We start from the raw sequence: 19,676 nt of genomic DNA, 5'->3' as shown, positions 1-19,676 counted from the left end.
CTGTTAATCTATGCTTTTTTTTTAATGTAATCAGTCATTCAAAAACACACTGAAACAGCACAGTTTCTAACCTATCCCCTGTTAGTGCTGATTTCCTGGACAGGACTGTTCCTGCTTACTCCTTTCCAAGGGAGCATCACTTACTAAGCAAGTGCAGATACTGGGCAAGGTTTGTAGTTTTTACTGCTTCTAAAAGACCACAAAATACACATACCTTCTAGCTCATTTAGACCAGAATTTCACAGAGTGTTTTCTGCAGAAATTTCTCAGCTAATGGAGCTAAAAGAGATTCACCTTTAATTCTTCTGTATTGTCTCTGAATTTTAACTAGTGTGGGAAGTTCCACTGAAACAGCAGGAGTAAAGATTCGAAAATCTGCCCTGGGACCCTGAAGTGACTCTAGATCACGGTGGAGGACAAAACTAACAGCACGAAGACCTCTAGTTGCTCTTTCTCACCTGGAATATTAGCTGTTCTTCCAATCAGTTTCTGTATCTGTTTTACTGCATAAACTATAAAGCAGAAGTTTAGCCTGGAGATAATGACAACCCAGAATAATTTTAGCTCGGTCCGCACCAAAACAGAATCAGGCAGAAGGAAGTACATATGTTCTTGTCCACATTCCCCTTGAACATCTAGAAGCAAGTGATAGCCTCAGCAAGATCCTAAGCTAAACACCTCCTTCTCTTTTCTTACAATTATAGGAGGGTTCCTTGTAATAGGGTTGCAAGCATTTACTTTTGTGACCAGTAGTGCTCCTCTTTTGGATTGACTGTGTTTTCATCCCATCACTGCACAGTCAGCAAGGCCAGAAATTCTATGACATGAAAACAAGATGTAAGCCAAGTGCAAAACATTTTTTGGTATCTTCTAACTGAGTAGGGAACTGAGTGCTCTATGGAATTCCAAAGTTGGGGACTTTCAGAGACAGACTCATATGATTGACATATGAGCTCACTGATTGATCTCATATGATCAGCTCCTCTGAAACACATTTTTTAAAAGCAAGCAGTGGAGTGTGCATGCTTCTGCCAAGGCATTTATGCAGTTTTATTGAACTGAATGTGGTTTAAATATATTCAGTATCTTGCTCTTTGTTACACTTCAAATTCACAGTAAATTATTTTAAACGGAAATTCTCCCTTCTACCCACCCCAGCTCTATCCCCCCAATTCTGAAGTATTTTTTTTTTAAGTGGTTAAATGCTTCTGGAACATGTTTCCCAAATGCATGTAAAAGAAAATAAAACCACTTGTACAGAAGAAATAAAAAAAGCCCACCCCACCCCAAACAATATTTGAATCTTAAACATTCAAAGTTAGGACATGCTGTATTTACAAGCAATAGATAATTGCCTCCTTTTGCAGTTACCCTATACACTGAATGAGACTATAATCCAGTGGAGAAAACTGTAAATGGTATCCAAATAACCAGTGCCTATATTCTAATGAATTAGCATAAGAAAGGGAGTTAACACTGCAGCTGTAAACCTGGCAATTCCTATCATTAAATTACAGTCACTTCTTTTGCAACTTAATATTCCTTAGACATTCTCTTTGTTTTTGCAGTCTCCCAGACTGTATTTCTTTCCTTTGTAAAAGGAAGCTGGAGAGGAGGACACTTTGGGGAGCGCTAACAGTTGTCTCTCCGCTGTTGCGAACCATGGAGCGTGAGGAGCTCTGAGCCCCTGGACTACCACCACCCTGACCTGCCACCGTGCCTGGCTGGAAGCAGCTGTTCCATTAGCAGGGAGGGAAGGCTTTGCAGGGATGGCAGGGACTGACTGAGGAGACAAGGCTCCACAGTGCAAAAGATACCACTGTGTGGTGAGGGGGGGGGAAATTAGGGTGGTCTTTGGCTTCATTAAGTTTACAATTTCCAGACCTAGGCACTAACAAACATTTCAAGAAACTGCATGCTGTTACCTGTTCAAGTTTGGCTGTAGTGTTCACAGTGACATTTTCAGATACACTGTCTTGAGATTGCTGCTTACATAAGCCTTTAGCTGCATCTTTAAACATGGCGTCTTTCTCCAGCAAACTGTCTTGCTTGGCAATCGGTAAAGCCAGGGGATTGCTGCAAAGAGAATCAATAAAACAATTAGGCTTCTCCTGAAGATGTCAGACAAACAAAAGATTGCCAAATGTGGGTGGCACAAACGCAGAACTGAGACAAAATTCAGTGCTGAGACACAAGTTCCTGGTCCAAGTACAAAAAAGAAAATGGTGAGAAATAAACTGTTCGCACAGGTTAGTATGTTCTCAAAGACACAGAGCAAAACACTTTGATTTAAAATTCACCTTTATGCATATCTTTTGTGAAGCATGACTGCATAAGCCAAAAAGAATATGCACGAATCTGCTTTTAACAGCACTAGGCTAGCAAATCAATAGCCAATTTTGAAATGGAATTTAAAATACCCAATTAACCTACACAATACTGTTTTGAAAAACAATGTTTTAAAATAATTCAATACAGATATTGCCATTGCGGTTAATAAAGTTAAATTCCACTACTTTTTAATTTACTTTTAATCAGGCAATATCCAAGATATATTTTATGACCAAAAGCTGCTCTGAATTTGGGATATGCTAAAGAAATGCCCAAGCAAACAGCAGACTCCTGAAATAACTGCAACTTTACACATTAATCCTCATTCACATAAATTAAACTTGTTTACACACATGGAGATGTTTTCCCTACTGTCACTCCAGACCATATCACACTCCTCAAAAACAAAAAAGCCAAAATTGTGGATAATTTTGGCAGTGTTGTATATCCAGAGGAATTAGTGAGGAATCAGACCCAGGAGTTGAAAAGACAAACATCTTAATCATCTGGACTCTGACAATACAAATGAGACAAGCTCCTTGCCAGAATGTGGGCGCAATTTCTTCAAAAGGAAATGTGGACTGAATGTGGAAATGCAGGAATAGTGCATTCCACTATGAGATAAAGCTCAGATGTCAAACTTATCAAATAAAAATCTATTTTTTATTCTAAGTTACTTGAATTTGATCACGGATTATAACAAAGACAGGATTTTACAAGGTTAACTCAAATGAAATGCAGAAGGACCAATAGCTAACACTAATTTCAATACAGAATAAGATATGCTTTTGGAAACAGAACTGAAACACAGACATAGTTTTAGAAAGGTACAGTTCTAGGCAGAGGCAAAGCACCTTCTAAGCAGAATTCATTGAAAAACAAGTCAAAGTAGTTTCTTATTGAACAAAAGATACATGAACAAAACCTTTCTTTTGATGAAGTTCTCAGACTGCAAACACTGATAGAATTAGTTTCAACATTTTGTAAAGAAATATACATAATTTCCTTTCTAATGATTTTTTGCTTCAAATATTTTAATGTAAAATGTCTAGAGGTACACGAGTGAAAATAAAAATTTCTATATTGACCTAAGATAATTTTCTCATAAATTTATTTACCAAATGTCATGTGGACAAAAGATCCAAGAGCTAACTGGTTTTGCCTTTTTTCCTGATTTGGTCTGCAGAACAGAAAAGCCATTACCCAAATATTTTTGTGAACTTTGCAATTAGATGTCATAGAATAAGATATATCAGTGATTAGACTGTACAAGAAATAAAATAGCTGTGACACCCACAAGCAGGAATGACTAATAATAAATCACATTTTACCCAGACTCAGAATTGAACAAAACATAATTAAATACAAAGTTTTCAAGTAGTCTTTTGCTATTTTCTAAAAATGCTCAAATTCCTTTTGTCTGAATTATTTGTAAGATTTAATCACAAAGAGACAATTTAGAGAAAAGCATAAGCCGAATACATTTCAATATTAAAACCTAAAGCACTACCACTTATAACTTTTTATTATTCATGCTGTGTTTCTTTTAAATTGTGAAGATGCAGGACTTTTTTGCCATAAAGTTGAACCTTACCCATTTAATCTTACCACTTTTGCGATAACTATACAACACACATTACAAACACTTCTTAAAATTCAGCTGTAGACTCCTTGCAATCGAATGAAATTTTCAGGTGTCACAAAAGAGAAGTAGGTTGTAAATCATAGCAAAGAGTGAGGAAACAAGGTGTCTACTCTTTCTACAGGTGCATTTTGAACTCAAGAGGACAATAATAACATGACTTAACAGGTGTGTTCCATGTATTGATGTACAGAAGGATAGTCTATAAAAGATGTGCATTTGTGAGACGTTAATAGGACTTTACATGATGGAAATGCTGACATATAATTCATATTATAACAAAAATGTGAATGATTACAAGAAAGAAAAACATATTAAAATTATTCCAACAGTTCATTATGACTCAGGTTCAAGAAGACACTGTGAAAAATAAAACAAACTGAAACAAAAGGTTTCCAGAAAACTGTCTTTTTAGAAAAATATTTCCATTAACATTCACATGTATTTCTATTAGTGACAAGATGAAGTCAATCAATGCCATTGAAAACTGAAATATAGGGCAGCGCAAGGGAAGATTTTATGTTAATGTAGAAAAGTAGATTAGCATGAACTGTCATCTTTTATGAAAATTAATGGATAATTAATAGATAATTAACCACAAAGGGAGACTTAAGCCAAAATAATGTTGCGTAATAAACAAGAAGGAGAGTTACCTAGGGTAATCTTATTTCAACAAGATGGGACTGTTGCTACTAGCATATCTAACCAGGAAAAAAATCTTGCCTGCTGTATGAAAGAATAGTCATTTTAATTTTTAGGTGTGTAAGCCCTCATACATGGACTTAATTTGAAGTTTTGTGTAGGGTTTTACTTTAGATAAACTGAGATGGTTTTCTTTAAGTTGCCATCTCCTTACATGTCCTTGTTTTTGTAAGAAAAAGGAAATCATACAAAAAACTGGGAGCTGACAATCAAGTAATCAGTATTTGAATTACTGCTGCAGCTTCTAACTTGATAGAAAGATGTTATAAAAATAATCATATCAAGGCAGATTCTGCAATGACACTTTCATGGGCTCTTTAAGCCTATAGCTTTTGTTGGAGAGAACTTCTGTTACTGTAATCCTTCCACAGGCAATTCTGAGATCCTCCAAACAGTTTCTAAGCTAGTTAACGTCCGTAAACTGCATCATCTCTGAAATTTCAGTCTAAAAAACTTCTTAAAATTACATAACAGAAAATTCAGAATGGATTAAACACTAGAAAAGCATTTGAAAAAACGAGTAATTGAGATGCAAGTTGCTACATAATTGATTGAGATGCAAGTTGCTACATAATTGGTTAAATGGAAATGCTCTGTAAGAAGAAAAATATAATGTCTTTCTGCTTTGCTGTGTCAAACACATTTATGCATATTTTATTTCACATTCTTAGGCTCATTTTGAAACACATCCATTACTACAATTAATATTTACTTACTTAAATATGTATCAGAGAATATATATTCTATGATACTGTGAATAACTTATCATTGCTTTCAGAATAAGCTCCTAATTTTTCAGTATTTAATACTACCTAGATGATTGTACTATCTGTGTGTTCAGGGACTATTTCACCATGAAATGTTCTACAAGTACATGTACTAAACTAGAAGTGCAGTGGTAATCATTGCAGTCATATCATGAGCCTAAGGTCACCCTTAAACAGATATAGCCCATTTAATTTCCTGAACTATAAGCTGTGTCAATTAACATATTCTGGTGCATGTATTTTTGCCAGTGGAGTAACAGAATTTCTTCTGATTGTACTTGGAATTAAATAATTAATTGTAATTAATTAGAATTAAAACTGGCAAAACTTTCCAGCATAGCCCTTAGGTCTGCTGCACTGATCAACCTTCAGAAAAACTCATGACACTGGTAAAATTTTGTCCTTTAGCTAATCTACTTGGTCAACCTTCAGAAAAACTCATACTGGTAATAGCAAGGAAAGACAAATGATTATATGACGATGTGGTCTCCAATATGAAACCAGCTTCCTACTTGCTGGCCTCTACTTCCACTCATTTTCACAGGCCAAGTTCCACCAGTTTATTCACAGATAGTTTTGCAGAACAGTAAGAAACACCCACATAAGGTGGCAATTAGTGGTACATCACAAACACATTTTTAAATCCTTACAATAAGATGTTGTTAAAACTTTTATAATGCAATGAGCAAAGTGCATTTCCAGCAAATTACTATACTGGGCACAAGTTCCAAGATTTTGGTAGCAGATGGGTTGCAGGGGGGGTCTCTGTGGGAAGAAGCCACACACTGCCCCATGCTGGACACAGCCAGTTTCAGCCAGCTCCACGACGGACCCACCACAGGACACAGCTGAGCCCATTGGTGAAACTGGTGGCACATCTGTGAAAACATTTTAAGAAAGGGCAGAAAACACCACAGGGAGAGAGGAAGAAGGAACAAAAAGGCCGAGAAACAAAAGAGTGGCCACACAGGTCAGAGGAGTAGGAGGTGCTCCATGGCAAAGCAGGCACCACCACCCCCTGGGGGGACTTCAGTTACTTCTCTTTGCTGCTGCTTACTTCTTGCTCTTTTCCTGTGTGGCATTTGGAGGAGCCACGCTGGAGCAGGTGTCCTCCAAGAAGGACTGCAGCCTGTGGACAGAGCCACACCAGAGCAAATATTTCCTTGAAGGAACTGTGGCCCCTGGAGGAGTTATGCTGGAGCAGGTAGATCCTCGAAGGTACTGCAGCTTGTGGAGGACCCATGCTGAAGCACAGAAAAAAGCAAGAGGGAAGGAGTGGAAGAAATTGCAACACTACCTTGTGCCACCCATACTTCACTGAAGATATTAAGTGTAACTTGCAGCAATAACGAGGAAGAAAGGAAGAGATGCTCAGAAGGTGAGCTTCAGAAAGGAGGAGGAAAGGTGCTTTCCCTAAGTATATAAATGTTTTATTCTTTTTTTTTTGGTTTTGTTTCCTGATGTCCAAGTTGGTACTCAAATATTTATACCAACTGACAATAAATTAAATTCAATTCCCAAGCTGAGTCTGTTTTGCCCTGTTCTTTCTATTTTCTTTTTCATCCTGCTGGGTGTGGGGGGAAGCAGCGTTTGAGAGTAAGCAAGGGAACTCAGTGAGTGTCAACTAAGGCCAGCCCAACACAGGTGCCTTCTTAGACCACTCCTCCTAAATCAGATAGACAAAAGTACTCAGTAGCTCGGTAGAAGAACTAGGAAAAAATACTGCAACACAATTAGTGCTTTACAATAACAGGAATGCACGTGGAATAACCTAATGCTTGACTAAAGGAAACCAGATCTGCTTGGTAAGCTAGCATAATGCAAACATACTGGCTGCTAAACTTTTTTCTACCTGAGTAAAGATACTGACCTTCAATTCATATCTTCGTAGTGTCCTTACAGAAATACATAGCATAATCTAGAACCAGCCAAACCAGATTTGTTGACAGAGCACATGCTATTCATTATTGTTCACTGGTTTTGAGTTTGCTTTTGAATATTGTTCTCTTCTGAGAGATGGCCACAAAACAATATGGATACAATATAGAGTTGTATGAATTCTTGTTAGACTTATCACCTCAGTTTAAAAATACTCCCTTATGTCAGGAGAGTTGACGGAGAATGGACACAATATAGAATAAAGCAATGGTAAATGTGGGTTATTATTGTGCACTCCTCTTTGCAGCACTAAAACATTTGGTTTGGTACACAAGAATAGCACAGAAATTCACCATCCCAGAATATTACATATTTCTCTATAGACTCCTTTAAAAGAGCACAAAGGATGAAAATCTTAGCTTTCAATATTAGCCATTGAAAAGGTAAAAATTTGGTTGAAATTAGTCATCTAGGCTGGCTCTCTAATAGGCATGGAGGCACCCTCGAGGATAATTCTGTATATCTTAAGAATATGTCTACTATAATTTGGAAGAGTAACCTTCTGTAAAGTTTTGTTTTTCACTGTTGAGCAAGCATGCTACTACAGAGCTGAGGTAACTAGCTTTGAAATTACACCTGATTTTAAGGTGAATATAAACTAAGATTAATGGATTTCTAAGCAAAAGGGAACTCTGCAAACAATGTGGTATGGTTCATTCAGAATTTTCCACATTTTCAGTAGTGATAGCAGAGTCATGCATGGGCAAAATAGATCAGTATTTTTGCCTTCCAAGAGCTCTCCCATCTGAATTGCTGGTGGGCCAGCAAGTTTGCCAATACTGTCCTGCACTGACAGCAGACCTGATAGCTCATTAGTGCAAAGCTCTGGCTTAAGAAGTCTCTAAACATAAGACTGCTGAAAGTCTCAAGAATGGGCCAAAGCTTACCATATCCCTATAATTGTTCCCTAGGTATTTGCAGTGGACCACTGTCAAAGTCAGTGAACAGGGCTAAACAGATCTTCGGTTTGACCAAGTACTGTGTTCTCATGTAGGCACCACCAAACTAGCTGCAGTCACACACTGGGACTTAGTTGCCAATAGAAGCTAAAGAGGTTGCTCAGTCCAATTCCACATGTAAATGCATTTTCTTTGTTTTTCCAAAACTTCCAGTGAAGTTCTTCATCTACGGCAGGTTTGTATTATTGTCATATAAACTGTCACTATATAGAAAACTCTCAAAAAGTAGCTCTCATCATCCATTTATTTCAGGAAGGAAAGAGTAGAGAAAGAAGATTTTTCGGGCCACTTCTACTGTGTGCAAGTTATGTATTCCAGAGGTTCATGGGTTTTTCCACCAAAGAACAGTATCTGGTATAATACATGCACCACAGCATAAACTTCTAGAATATAAAGCACATAGAAATGCATCATCTAGATGCAAGAACAATGAAAAAGTTCTCAAAGTCTCTAAAACTTGTAAGAATAACTCTTTTGCTAAGCATCACTACAGAGTTACAGGGCTAACCTACCTTCCACTCCTGGTATTATAACTTTTATCAATGATTACAAACAAAAGTTTTCTTTATGTTTGAGAATATAAAGCCTTAGTTTCCTACTGCAAAATTCAATTATTTTCACTGAAAAGACAGTTGAAGGCCACATAGATTTCAGGAGTATGACTGAAGTTATTGAAACAGTGGGTTATACTAGTGGACTGCTTATTTCTTAAGGAATTAACAAGCAGAAGAAATAAGTAGTTCCACAAGCATTACTGTCCTAAACCCAGCTATGTACATTAATAACTACAAATCATGAAGTAGAAACAATATACTGTGTTTAATATCCATGAAATATACAATCTTTACTAAATATAAATATATCCCACAGAATTCTATATTTAACAGATTGTTCATTACATGACAATCGCTCATTTCTTCCAAATTTTAATGTATCCAAATACACTCTGCAGATCATAAATTATAACTATTATGAAATGGAAGCTTATATATCTTCTCTCTCTTTATAAGAGGCTTTATTTATTTTTTCTTCTTACATACTCTCAAGTGATTGTTACAGAAAATTAATGAAGGAATTCCATGAGCTTATGCCACCAACATGCTTCAAATATACAGCAACTGCATACTGTTTATAAGACGTGAGCTGTACCTTTTAACATTCTCATGTATCAGAGTATCTGGAAATGAGAATCTCAGAAATCAATGTCTTGCACTACCATAAACCTGCCATTTATGCTTCATACCTGTTTTATGCCTCTTTTCACATACCTCTGACAGCCTTCTCTAAGTTTCACAAGAAAATAAAAAAGATCAATATTTACAATTTAAGACACAAATTGAATCTTCAACTCAATACCAGATTTTAAGTTCACGCTGCTAAATTCTACTTAATTCCATTTTAATTTTAAGTGGTACAAATTTAAGTACAAATTTGTAACTACCTGGAGTTGTATCATTTTATCTGTGATTGCACATACTATTTTTATTTTCAGGACTTGTCACTGCTTCTCTCACAGGCAATGGCAGTTTTACTACACTATTCCCATCTATGTTAGTGAAAATATGTTTGGGTCTACAGTATTAACCCCTAATAATTCTGCTAAGGTAACCCCAGATCATTTTACTGGCAATTATAACAATGTATTTTACTACTCATAGTCTATATTTATAGAATTAAAGTTTACAAAAAGAAATGAGAGATAAAAATGCAAAAGATGATTCAAGAGATTTCCAAAATGAAAAAGTTACTTGGCCCATCAAATTGCGCAGAATCACAGAATGGTTGAGGTTGGAAAGGACCTCTAGAAGGCATCTTGTCCAACCCCTCTGCTCAAGCAGCGACACATAGAGCTGGTTGCTTAGGACCATGTCCAGGTGGGTTTTGAATATCTTCAGATACACACAGACAGGATTCACAGATTGACTAATATAGTTCAAATGATAATCTGGCCTCAGTGCACCACTCTTTAACAACAGAAACACTTACAGTTTATTGGAAATTACGGGCAGATCATGGATGATCTCTTCATATGGCTCTTCTTGAGACAAAGCAGAAACAGCTAAAGGGTCTTTCATTTTTTCCTCCCAAACAATTTCAGCCTTCAGAAGCATTTCCTCAATAAACTCAGAAGCTGCAACATCTAAGAAATTGGAACACCAAGATATCAGACAAAGAAAACAGTGCAGAACAGCTCCTTTAAGTCCAAATCTCTAAATCAGGTTAAGATTAAGCATCTGCATAGATACAATGAAAAGAATTGCTCATATATTGATCATAAAACAATACTTGAAATTACTGGGAAAACAAAAGCAAAGTAAATTCAGTATGGAATTAATCTGTCATTTACAAAACTTCAAGACCATTCTCACTGTGTAGCAAATTGAAGTATTATTCACAGGACTCCAGGAAAAACAATGCAACCATTTTCAACTCTCTATTTCAATGAAAACATGTCCTTAAATAATTTTCAAACCTTTTACATTTCCACAAACTAGATTGATATATCTTGCACATACAGAAGTGCTGAAATCAGTTGTGTTTGCAGACCAGAAATACAGTTAACTGTCTTAAATATATACTAAATGTGGTTAGCTAGCTGTATTTTTAGATGATCTATTTGGCCTTTTATACAAATACAAACTGGCATGTATCTAACCACAAACAACTTTTCTGAGGTTAAGTGTCATGAAGTTCCAAGTGAATGTATTTGTAGGTGGTACATTACTTGAAGCATAACGTGCATTGCTTTATTTTGCAATAGAAGTTTCTCCTCATAACCTGATGGAAAGGTTCTATTTTCTGCATTACTGGGTTCCTTCTTCATTTTATCCTAACCATAGAAGGCTGAACCGCCATATGTTTCTTTTCAACACTATCTAGCATCACTGACATTAGCTCTGCCTTGATCACTGTGTTAGACCAGTTGAAGTCCCTTCCAATCTAATATGGTCTATGATTCTATTATCTCCAGAGCCAGTGCTTCAGCTCCCTGTTGCTATCTAGTCTAAGAAGGTGCCTTCTTGTGCGGGAAACAACAGGTATTACACTTCAAAACATGATGGTGAATTTGTTTTCAGTCAACAGCTATGAAGATTCCAGTTCACGAGGCTATGTACTATCATCAGTTGAGACACAGAAAGGAAATTAGTAAGAAATCACCAAGGAAGTGTAAATGCACCTACCACCAAGGCACTGAAGAACTTACAAGGAAGAAACATAGCGAAAAATAAAGAGGGAATGCAATAAGTGGATGGACATGCTATCATTAGATACAACATCCTGCATGATCATGACTAGCAGTTCTCAGCAATACATGAAAAAACATATATACACACAGGCATACGTGTATATAACTCTACATACTGTATAAACTACATGTATACACACATATGTGTCCCTTTGTGTGTATAACTAAGAAAGCAAGAAGGAAAGAAAACAGTGTCACAGTAACTAGTACGTACATAATATACATGGATTTTCACCTACCTGAAGGCTTTTCATTATTGCAGTTAAGAAGATTGGGATTTGCCCAGTGCATCAAAAGTAGCTTCACAAGGCTAGTCTAAAATGGGCAAAAACAGAAGTGTTTGAAATGGCAGAAGCAGGACAGGGGGAGGATGCCTATCATTCAGTTTATTAATTCCTTCCTGCACTAGCTGAAATCATATTGATAAAACCATAGGCAACACCTCCAAAATGCCACCATTTGCAACTACTACACACATTCATATAAATCACAAGAGGCAGAATAAAACACACTTCTTTCATAATTGCTATGATTTCAATGTACCCCCAGCATAACTCCACCCTCCAAGGTCTCCCTCCATCCTTAAACGTGTAAACAAATCCACATCAGTAAGGAAAAAAACTAACCCTCCATCACCACCTGTCATGACTTAGATCACAAATGTTTCTTTATGCCTAAATAATTCAACAACTGTGTACCATCACTGCCAAAGGGGTCTGACTCACAGCCACCATAGAAGTAAATCTGTTCTCTGTAAATAGTAGAAACTGGCACATTTATCTAATATTTATCAAATCCATTTAACGTGTTAGTAATGGTCACAATTATAGTACAGTCGAGTAGGGTAGAGTATCATATAATGAAGGAGTCTAAAACATATATTTTAAATTCCTGCAAGAATGCTGCAAGCAACTGTTTTTAGTGAGCTCTTCTATCGCTGAACTGAAGTCTTTAGAGATATTTCTCCATCAAAGGCTGTAGTAATGTCTATCCTGATAAATTAGTTGGTCAGAAAGGACTAAGAAACTGCACAAGGACCAAGAAATACATTTAGAATGTGAATATAGAGCTCAACTAAATGAGATAACTGTTTGCACTTTTGGATATCTGCTAAAGCAAATAGAATATAATATAAATTTAACCAACAGGGGAGGCCAGGATGAGCACAGGGGAAAATAAGCTGTGCAGAAACGATTCATCAGAGCAGAAAGGAGTTACAGACAAATGAGACCTGAACTGGAAGGCAGCTAAGGGGAAGGATAGTAATTTTGCATAAAAACATCACTAAATAAATAAATGAATAAACAAAGGCTGAACAGGAAAGAAATCTTTGCAATAAAAATAATAAAATTCAGTACGGTTTCAGTACACAGCAGGCAATTTACTACAAAAGACGATGAAAAAGAGGAATCATTTAAATGCAAAAAAACCCCACCTATGTTTCTAATCACAGAAAAGCAGGAAAATATTGCTGCAAATTTCTATGAAAATTGAAAGATCTTTCTCTCCTCAGCTTTCCAATGCTGGCTTTCCATTCTGGCAGTAACAGCAGAAAATTCGGCAAACTGTGGAAGCAGGGAGGAAGCTGTAACAGGTTTATTTCCAAATCCAATTAGCCCTGCTTTCAACCGAGACCTCAACACATATATATCTATGTTTTTTCATTATGAAAAAATGGAACGTGCTTAGTCACTGAGCTTACTAAGTCAGCAGCAGTTGCATAATCTTGTTAACAGCCATTCTGAAAAGTGGTAGTGTTTGTATAGAAGGAGGAGGGTTTAAAATGCACTTTCAGTTTAGTAATAATACACAGCTTTTTGGGGTTTCCAAAGTTTTGGATTTATGCCGCAAGAAATCCCATGCTCCTATATCAATGCTTCCTGCCGCCAATGAAATATCTCCAACTGGGAATCCTTGACACACATCACCAAGACTAAGGTATTCAGGTCACTGGCAATTTCAATTACCTGCTCTTGGATACTCAAAATTGTCTGTGTTAGTTTTAACCTCATTCACTTAGGTTTTAGGAGTATTTTAAAGTTCATTGTTGTATCTTCAGAACTGTGCCTAACAGTAGAAATATTTTTACAATAGTAAAATAGATTCTACTTCAGAAAGTAGAATAATTTCATCAAATTACCAGAGTCTAAAGGTATTTAAATTGCAGTTACAAATAAAGTAGATATGGCTATGTTAAGAGAAACTGCAATGCCTAATGAAATATTGTAGACCCTAAAAATGACTATATATATTCTTACTTCCCAGTGATGTCTTTGCCAATTAATATAAATGGGAAAGAAAAAACAATGTGATGACTCACTGTGCACAAAACTACTAGTAATGGCAATTACTTAAAACATCTGCTTGCAAAATATGACTTGCCTTGTTTCTCCTCTTATGCCCTTGATTATTTATTCAGTGCCTTTTGACAGGACACCAGGAAACCCTTTAGACCTTACTTTTCTGCTTTGAGAACTTATCTTTGAGTACCTTCCTTCATGAAACACACACTTAGTTACCTTTTTTTGGTACAAATAAAGAATGGTGCTCTCTCTATTCTTGGTGTTTTGTCCAAATTATAGTTTGTCTACGTCTCTCTGACATCTCTTACTGGATATCTTGCCCTTTGACAGTTGACAACGCTGCTGCAAAAAAATATTTTCCTATCTTACCCCTTTAATCTGAAAGTCCTACATATAGATTCCCCCCAGGGCTGCTGCTTTTCCCACCAAGCCAGAAACTGCTTGCCTTCATTTTCAAAGGTTTTCATAGACACTCCATGCTTTACCTGTTCCCACTCATTCAGCATTCAGATTCCAGTTCCCACCTCACATCAGTCTGTGACTTTGGCCATCACTAATATGTTTTCAGATAGTTATTTCTGTGTTTTTTCTAAGATACTATAGTAGTAAGGAAGTCTTCAAATTAACTGCAAAGCTCCACTGTAAACCTTCATTCAAGCCTGTTCTGATCTAATGCTTGCCAAGCAGAGAAACAGGTAATGCACTGCCATTCCACCATTCAGGTGTATTGAAAAATGGTTCAGTCTCTGGGCCCAGAGGGTGGTGACCAGTAGCAAGAAGTCTAGGTGGAGGCCAGTAACTAGTGGTGTACCCCAGGGATCAGTGCTGGGTCCTAGTCTGTTAAACATCTTCACTAATGATCTGGATGACCTGGTAGATTGTACCCTCAGCAATTTTGCAGATGACACCAAGTGGGAGGAGTGGCTGATATGCCAAAGAATCATGCTGCCATCCAGAGTGTCTTTGACAGGCTGGAGAAATGGGCTGACAGGAACCTCATGAAGTTCCACAAGGGGAAGTGCGAAATCCTGCACCTGAGGAGGAACAACCCCAGGCACCAGCACATGCTGGGGGTTGCCTGGCTGGAAAGGAGCTTTGCAGGAAAGGACCTGCAGGTTCAAGTAGATAACCAAGTTGAATGTGAGCAAAAAATGTGCTTTGGCTACAAAGAAAGTAAATGGTATCCCTAGCTGCATTAGGAGGGGTGTTGCCAGTAGGTGGAGGGAGGTGATCCTTCTCCTCTACTTAACGCTGGTGAGTTTGCATCTGGAGTGCTGTGTCCACTTCTGGACACCTCAACACTAAAGAGACATGGAGAGAGTCTAGAAAAAGGCCATTAAGATGATTAGGAGACTGGAGTACCTCACATATGAGGAAAGGCTGCGAGAGCTGGAGTTGTCCAACCTGGAGAAGACAAGGCTCAGGGGAATCTCATCCATGTGGGTATATACCTGAAGGGAGGATGCAAAGAAGACAGAGCCAGGCTCTTTTCAGTGGTGCCCAGTGACAGGACCAGAGACAATGGGCACAAACCGAAATGCAGGAGATTCCCTCTGAACATCAAGAAACACTGTTTCACTGTGATGGTGACCTAGCACTGGCACAGGTTGTCCAGAGAGGTGTGAAGTCTCCATCCCTGGAGACATTCAAAAGCTGACTAGACATGGTTCTGGCCAACTTGCTGTAGGTGTCCCTACTTGACCAGACTAGATGACCTCCATGGATCCCTTCCAATCTCAAACATTCTGTGAGTCTGCATAATGTGGTAAAGGTCATCTATGACTTTTGCAGAAAATACCAATTTTTTTTTTCCATTAGAATCAATCTGTTAGCAAACTTATAACAGTTTGAATATTTATGGACAAGGGAAATTCTTAATTAAAATATATAAAGAAAGATTATACTAATTGTAGCTTTACATAGGCAAAATTAAATAAAAAGGAGGTTTGTACATGTAGAAACTGAGCTTGAGAAACAAAACAGAATGCATGATCAGATATGCAGGCAGGACACAACAGTTACATCAAAAGAGCTATGTGCTTTTTTTCCAAAACAGCAAGTGGGAAAAAATGCAGCCTGCCTACTGTGAACCTAAGCTTTAGTCCTCAAAGGAAATACTACAAGGAAATAAAGTGCAACTCATACTAATGGGAGAAACACTTATGATCTAAGTAGCTAGAAAAACATGCACAGATGAACAGGGAAAACACTGACTGGACAGGGAAGCGTTGGACTTGAACAGTTCTTTAAACCTAGTGAAACATGAAGTGCAACACTGAAAATAAAAAACTCTAAGAGGCCAAAAGGCAGCATAAATAAATTTACTGCAATAGGCACATTATAAAACCAAATACAACTTCCCCATGCCAAAAAAGGAGTTAAGTTTTACCACACATTAAATGTTAGCTAAGAAAGCCCATTGCTCAGTTTCATAAACCGCAGGCTTAGGAGCACCAGTGTTGGCCAGCTGACAGGCTGTGAGGCCTGCTGCCACAGATAAGTGACTGTAGTGACCGGGTAGGAAATACGGGGCATGAAGGGGTGAAAGACATTACTCAAGAATCTCCCTACGCACTTGAGGCTGCAAAGGAAGCTCCAAACTGCTCTCAAGCCATGTTAGTTTTACCGTTAGTAAATTAGCTGCAGAGCAGAATCAATGCTCCTGAAAAGCATCTTTCTCTCCTGGCTGGTCGGGTATTTTCCTCTGCGGCTATGCACAGGATGCTAGATCTGTGCAGCCCCTGCAAAGGATAAGCTGCTGGCTCTGGCTGAGCTTTGAACTCTTATTATCCAAGCCCCAGTGTCACTACCTCAGATTGTATATTCCCTTTTCTTTACCATTGGAGAGATACCTGCTTTAGTTGTAAATTCAGAAAGCTGGAGGTTTTATGTAAATGTCCTGCTGTGCTATTTTGCACAGCAATGAATATGCATCATCCAATTCCCATGTACCCCCAACAGTAAATTCCTTCAGTCTTTCACTTTTCTTCCCTGTCAAAACCAACGTTTCTCTCCACTCCTCCACTCCTCTCTTTGTGTTTCAACATTGGACATTTCCTACCATCCTGAATTACCATCAACTGTTTGTTCATCCCCCTCCCCATCATTTTTTATTCCTCAGGCCTTTTTTCTCTGTTCCCTGTATATGAAACTCACAGCTTTTCACATGTATCTCCCCATCTTGTTTTCTTCTGCTCTTTTATTGATGTTTTACCCTTTTCTTGGGACAATGTTAGTTTTCCTTCTTGACATCCAGTCTCTTTGACTAAGGCCTTCCTACTCTCTTGCTGCAATTTCCTTCCACCTGCTTTCACTTCTCAGGTTCCCACTCCATTTTCTCTGGATACGGTCCCCAGCATGCTCTCATCCACAGTGAGACAAAGCCATATAATAGCAGACTAGTGGATCAACAACCTTAGATCAAAATCAGTATTATTTCAGACCATCAATCTCACACTAGTGTGTGAAACACAGTGAAATTCCCAAGTATTAACACCTAAGGTGTTGATTCACTAAACACTATGAAACCTCTAGGCAGAACACATGAAATACCACTAGTTACACTATTATAATCTGCAGTCTTCACCACTGAGTAAGATGGGCTACAGCTGCACTTAGAAGAACCAGTTTTCAAATGCTTACAAGGCCAAACTTCACTGGGTTGCAACAGTGCATGTTTACTTCACTGTATGATTTTTGTTAGGCAGTTTGCTAGGACCGATGCCCGTGAGAGCTTGTTATTTTTTTACTTTTTTTTTAAATTAGGCAGAAAGATACATGAACCAAAAATGAAGCTCTTCTGGGAGCAGGGTGCTACAAAATATATTGCTGAACCCTTGTGAACTCCAACATTTGTACGATTTGAAGACTTTGTATTAAGCAGAAGATTAATTCTGTGGGCTGAGAATATTGCTTCTGTTACCTGTTTGGAAAATTGTGAAAACTTAGCCAAGTTTCAAACCTTTGAAAAAATCAGCCACCAGATGCTTACAAGACAGGTTTTTTATTATAGTGGATAAATCAAAGAGCCCACTTTTGCTAGCATGGACCACTGTAGGCCTAAATGTTAGTCTAATCAGTATCAGTGTCTCTGTTTAAACACCCACTTGGATGTTTAAAAGATTTGCAATAAAAAATGTAAATCAGGGAAGTAGTTTCACTTTTTATTATTACTATTATTATTATCATTACTAAGGTTCTGTGATAGAATTGCTGTAATGTCATGCTAGCCATATATTCAGCAGATGGAATAAAATAAGATCAGATAAGTCACAGAGTAAAAAAAAACGATCAGATAAATCATGGAATAATTAAACTGCTTAAAATAACACTGAAGACTATTTAACTAATGGAATGGGGTGATAATAGGTACTTTACTAAGCGAGGGAATTAAGAAGTGAAGGTTAGGAACCTTAAGCTACTAGGGAGTGAAACAAACAAAACAAACCCCAAGAGAGAAGCTCCCAACATTAGGGAGCAAGGTAATTATTAAACTATTAGATTTACTGTGAACTGAGTTCTGAAGATTATATATTTGTTCTTGATTAAATAATAGCACGCCTTAGAAGACTGAGTCTCCCTTAAAGCCAAAGTCTCATATGGAAACCTCTAAATAAGAGCAGTATCATTCAGAGGCTAAATAGCATTTTCTCTGTGATTACAAATCTGAACCACAGTACTGATGTAGACACAGGAAATTATGTCTGAAACTCATTAAAGATCTCCCTTCTTAATGCAATATAGATGAGGAAGATATTTTTCTATTTAAGTGCAGAAAAATGGGGACCATAACCACCTGTGGTTAGCAAAGTGGAACAGATTAGAAAAAGTAGGTTGTGGGAATGAGACTAGCAGCAGGGTAGGAGAGTGGAGGGGAAAAAATAGAACAGAGCATGGATAAAACGCTGGACTTTGGAACTAACAGCATGAAATAAATTGAATGAAAGGGAAGAAGGGAAACATGCAAGGAGCCAGGATGTAGGTAGAGACAGACTAAGCAGAAAAAGAAAATGAAAGAAGAAAGTGACATGGTGAGGAAAAAACACTGAGATTGAACAAGAGAGATTGGGACTGTGAGCAAGTAGGAAAAAAGGGTAAGTACAACAGAAGGGCAGGAAGGTTGGCGTGAAGCCAAAGCAAAGAAAAGAGAAAGCTTGGATGAGAACCAGGGAGAGGAGGAGGGGCAGAAACTGGCTGTGCAAGGAAATTAGGATTGGAATAAGATGCATAAGGAAAGGACATGAAGCCAGTCAAATGAATGGGACAATAAGGCAACAGAATAGACAAGAATGGAACAGACTGGAGTCAATGGGACAAATAAGGTTATGTGTGGGAGGAATGAACTGTAAAGACTGTGTCTGTTCATACACAGAGCCTGGAATGGAACCCAGGTTCCCCAAGTCACCACTACTTTTCTACAGTCAGCGTGTTTAACCTACAGGGCCTAAGAGTATGCCTTTTAAATCTCTGGAATATATTGTTCAAATAAAGGACAACGAAATACTGTTTTCAGCTATCTAAGCAAGTGACAAAGGTTGCTTAGAAGTTTTTTCTACAGCTGAAGTAAAGACTTTAACAATCGTTACTTCAAGACTGATAAGCTACTTTTCTATTTTTTAATCCACCAGGAAGCTAAACCAAGAAAAAATAAAATAAATTGGGGAGAAATATCATGTGATCTTGTGATGAAAGGTGCTTATAAGTTATGTTCCTACAAGTTACATATTAATACTACACAGAGGATCATTTTGAGGCACTTCTCAAAGTCTGTGCCTGAACAGTCTTATT

The 19,676-nt window shown here is 37.6% G+C and overlaps 1 protein-coding gene across 4 annotated transcripts in view; it reads right to left on the bottom strand.

Moving 5' to 3' along the window:
• Window positions 1-19,676, bottom strand: part of MYO16 (myosin XVI) — a 452,710-nt gene that overhangs the window by 191,549 nt on the left and 241,485 nt on the right. For all 4 annotated transcript variants that reach the window (XM_080377718.1, XM_080377716.1, XM_080377717.1 and 1 more), the window contains 3 exons: window positions 11,826-11,901; window positions 10,326-10,479; window positions 1,926-2,076 (listed from right to left, as the gene is read on the bottom strand). In XM_080377718.1, coding sequence (XP_080233844.1) covers window positions 1,926-2,076; window positions 10,326-10,479; window positions 11,826-11,901 — 381 coding nt within the window. The remainder of the gene's footprint in view (window positions 1-1,925; window positions 2,077-10,325; window positions 10,480-11,825; window positions 11,902-19,676) is intronic.

The sequence above is a fragment of the Falco punctatus genome (genome assembly GCF_963210335.1).
Source record: "Falco punctatus genome assembly, chromosome: 2".
NCBI classification, from domain to species: Eukaryota; Metazoa; Chordata; class Aves; order Falconiformes; family Falconidae; genus Falco; species Falco punctatus.
The sequence above is the reverse complement of the archived record's forward strand: the minus strand, read 5'-3'. Positions and strand labels throughout refer to the sequence as shown.